This window comes from Procambarus clarkii, chromosome 29 (assembly GCF_040958095.1).
Source record: "Procambarus clarkii isolate CNS0578487 chromosome 29, FALCON_Pclarkii_2.0, whole genome shotgun sequence".
NCBI lineage: Eukaryota > Metazoa > Arthropoda > Malacostraca > Decapoda > Cambaridae > Procambarus > Procambarus clarkii.
Window position 1 is genome coordinate 8,484,020 of NC_091178.1, and position 4,010 is coordinate 8,488,029.

General features: G+C 49.4%; 1 protein-coding gene across 1 annotated transcript; it reads left to right on the forward strand.

The window, feature by feature from the left end:
• The first annotated feature begins 2,392 nt into the window (after positions 1 to 2,392).
• Positions 2,393 to 3,535, forward strand: LOC123752031 (keratin-associated protein 10-2-like). Its single transcript, XM_045734097.2, has one exon. The coding sequence runs from the start codon at positions 2,393 to 2,395 to the stop codon at positions 3,533 to 3,535; it is 1,143 nt and encodes a 380-aa protein (XP_045590053.2).
• Positions 3,536 to 4,010: the final 475 nt, after the last annotated feature.

A 4,010-nucleotide genomic window follows, 5' to 3' on the forward strand; every position in this document is an offset into this window, starting at 1 on the left:
GGAGTCAGCCTCCACCACATCGCTTCCTAATGCATTCCATTTGCCAACCACACTGACACTAAAAAAGTTCTTTCTAATATCTCTGTGGCTCATTTGGGCACTCAGTTTCCACCTGTGTCCCCTAGTGTGTGTGTGTGTGTGCGTGTGTGTGTGTGTGTGTGTGTGTGTGTGTGTGTGTGTGTGTGTGTGTGTGTGTGTGTGTGTGTGTGTGTGAAGAGGGGGCTGGTTGAACTAGGGGTGAAGGGAAGGGAACCCATCACCCACAATCGCTTCCCCCCCCCACGTTCCTCTTATACAGTACTTACTAAAGGCGTAAAACCTCGCCCGTGTTTATGTCTTGAATAACGTCACTTATGGGAAGTGTGGAACGCGGTTACCGTCAAAAAACATTAGTGATGTTTTTTAGTTTTGTAAAGTTGAAGTTTATTTTTTTAGGTCATAAATGGTCCGAATTACTAATGAAAACATTTGACGCAATATCAGTGATCAGCCCCTGCAACACAGGACAATATCAGGGATCAGCCCCTGCAACACAGGACAATATCAGGGATCAGCCCCTGCAACACAGGACAATATCAGTGATCAGCCCCTGCAACACAGGACAATATCAGTGATCAGCCCCTGCAACACAGGACAATATCAGTGATCAGCCCCTGCAACACAGGACAATATCAGTGATCAGCCCCTGCAACACAGGACAATATCAGGGATCAGCCCCTGCAACACAGGACAATATCAGTGATCAGCCCCTGCAACACAGGACAATACCAGGGATCAGCCCCTGCAACACAGGACAATATCAGTGATCAGCCCCTGCAACACAGGACAATATCAGTGATCAGCCCCTGCAACACAGGACAATATCAGTGATCAGCCCCTGCAACACAGGACAATATCAGTGATCAGCCCCTGCAACACAGGACAATATCAGTGATCAGCCCCTGCAACACAGAACAATACCAGGGATCAGCCCCTGCAACACAGGACAATATCAGTGATCAGCCCCGGCAACACAGAACAATATCAGTGATCAGCCCCTGCAACACAGGACAATATCAGTGATCAGCCCCTGCAACACAGAACAATATCAGTGATCAGCCCCTGCAACACAGGACAATATCAGTGATCAGCCCCGGCAACACAGGACAATATCAGTGATCAGCCCCTGCAACACAGAACAATATCAGTGATCAGCCCCTGCAACACAGGACAATACCAGGGATCAGCCCCTGCAACACAGGACAATATCAGTGATCAGCCCCGGCAACACAGGACAATATCAGTGATCAGCCCCGGCAACACAGGACAATATCAGTGATCAGCCCCGGCAACACAGGACAATATCAGTGATCAGCCCCTGCAACACAGAACAATATCAGTGATCAGCCCCTGCAACACAGGACAATACCAGGGATCAGCCCCTGCAACACAGGACAATATCAGTGATAAGCCCCGGCAACACAGGACAATATCAGTGATCAGCCCCTGCAACACAGAACAATATCAGTGATCAGCCCCTGCAACACAGGACAATACCAGGGATCAGCCCCTGCAACACAGGACAATACCAGGGATCAGCCCCTGCAACACAGGACAATATCAGTGATCAGCCCCGGCAACACAGGACAATATCAGTGATCAGCCCCGGCAACACAGGACAATATCAGTGATCAGCCCCTGCAACACAGGACAATATCAGTGATCAGCCCCTGCAACACAGAACAATATCAGTGATCAGCCCCTGCAACACAGGACAATACCAGGGATCAGCCCCGGCAACACAGGACAATATCAGTGATCAGCCCCTGCAACACAGGACAATAGCAGGGATCAGCCCCGGCAACACAGGACAATATCAGTGATCAGCCCCGGCAACACAGGACAATATCAGTGATCAGCCCCGGCAACACAGGACAATATCAGTGATCAGCCCCGGCAACACAGGACAATATCAGTGATCAGCCCCTGCAACACAGGACAATATCAGTGATCAGCCCCGGCAACACAGGACAATATCAGTGATCAGCCCCTGCAACACAGGACAATATCAGGGGTTCAGCCTCCAACAACACAAGGTAAATGCATCACTGCCAACAAATGTTTACAACGGACCAATGCACCGACAATGGATGTAATCCGAACCGCAAATAGACATGAAAGCTGGATATTAAAATCGTGATTTGACAGATCATAACCAATTTCACAGAAATTGGTTGAGGTTATGGAGGGATGTGATGGGGTCATTTGGCGTCAACCCAACAGACAACGTAACTAGTGTTGTGGTTGTGTGTGTGTGTGTGTGCGCAGCGCCGACTCGCATACACTCTGTCTCATAGGATTACAGAGCTGTTTCACCACAGGACAAGTGAAGGTTCATAGCTGCTGGATTAGTATGTCGTGCCTTGCTGTGTCGTGCCTTGTTGTGTCGTGCCTTGCTGTGTCGTGCCTTGTTGTGTCGTGCCTTGCTGTGTCGTGCCTTGCTGTGTCGTGTCTTGCTGTGTCGTGCCTTGCTGTGTCGTGCCTTGCTGTGTCGTGCCTTGATGTGTCGTGTCTTGCTGTGTCGTGCCTTGCTGTGTCGTGCTTTGCTGTGTCGTGCTTTGCTGTGTCGTGCCTTGCTGTGTCGTGCCTTGCTGTGTCGTGCCTTGCTGTGTCGTGCCTTGTTGTGTCGTGTCTTGCTGTGTCGTACCTTGTTGTGTCGTACCTTGCTGTGTCGTATCTTATTGTGTCGTGCCTTGTTGTGTCGTGCCTTGCTGTGTCGTGCCTTGCTGTGTCGTACCTTGCTGTGTCGTGCCTTGCTGTGTCGTGCTTTGCTGTGTCGTACCTTGTTGTGTCGTACCTTGCTGTGTCGTGCCTTGCTGTGTCGTGCCTTGCTGTGTCGTACCTTGCTGTGTCGTATCTTATTGTGTCGTACCTTGCTGTGTCATGCCTTGCTGTGTCGTATCTTATTGTGTCGTACCTTGCTGTGTCATGCCTTGCTGTGTCGTGCCTTGCTGTGTCGCGCCTTGCTGTGTCGTGCCTTGCTGTGTCGTATCTTATTGTGTCGTACCTTGCTGTGTCATGCCTTGCTGTGTCGTATCTTATTGTGTCGTACCTTGCTGTGTCATGCCTTGCTGTGTCGTATCTTACTGTGTCGTACCTTGCTGTGTCATGCCTTGCTGTGTCGTGCCTTGCTGTGTCGCGCCTTGCTGTGTCGTGCCTTGCTGTGTCGTATCTTATTGTGTCGTACCTTGCTGTGTCATGCCTTGCTGTGTCGTGCCTTGCTGTGTCGTGCCTTGCTGTGTCGCGCCTTGCTGTGTCGTGCCTTGCTGTGTCGTATCTTATTGTGTCGTACCTTGCTGTGTCATGCCTTGCTGTGTCGTGCCTTGCTGTGTCGCGCCTTGCTGTGTCGTGCCTTGCTGTGTCGTATCTTATTGTGTCGTACCTTGCTGTGTCATGCCTTGCTGTGTCGTGCCTTGCTGTGTCGTGCCTTGCTGTGTCGCGCCTTGCTGTGTCGTATCTTATTGTGTCGTACCTTACTCCTCCTTGTAAGTTATAAGTCCCTCATGTTATTTCCAACGAAGCGCTTGCTTTTGCAATTTTCTAAATGACCTGTTTTGGATGTGAGCATTTGTAGGATTCGAACCCTGGTTTGGTGTCCGAATCCTGCGTAATAAACCTGTCAGCGCCAAGACATATGCACCCATAAATGCAGGACTCGATTCGGATAGGGAATCCAACCTCTCAAATCGTGAAGGCAACATTGAACCAATAAGGAAGTAACTACACCTATTCCGTATTGAATTTCAATTTCATTATTAATACATCGAATCCCGTATTAATTTCCAACATAATACAATCTTAGGAAATAGATCATAGGGGAGAAAAAAATGGTTGAAATATGCAATATAATTGAGAACACACACTCCAGCCTAGCGTCCACAGTCAACACATTGCTTCCCCCCACAGCTCATTTGAATGTCATTTGCATGTGAATTCCAGTTGCAAAGAGTTTCCATGTAAGGGACTAGTTG

Coding starts and splice junctions, on each gene's coding strand:
- LOC123752031 (XM_045734097.2), top strand. CDS start 2,393: ATGTCGTGCCTTGCTGTGTCGTGCCTTGTTGTGTCGTGCCTTGCTGTG.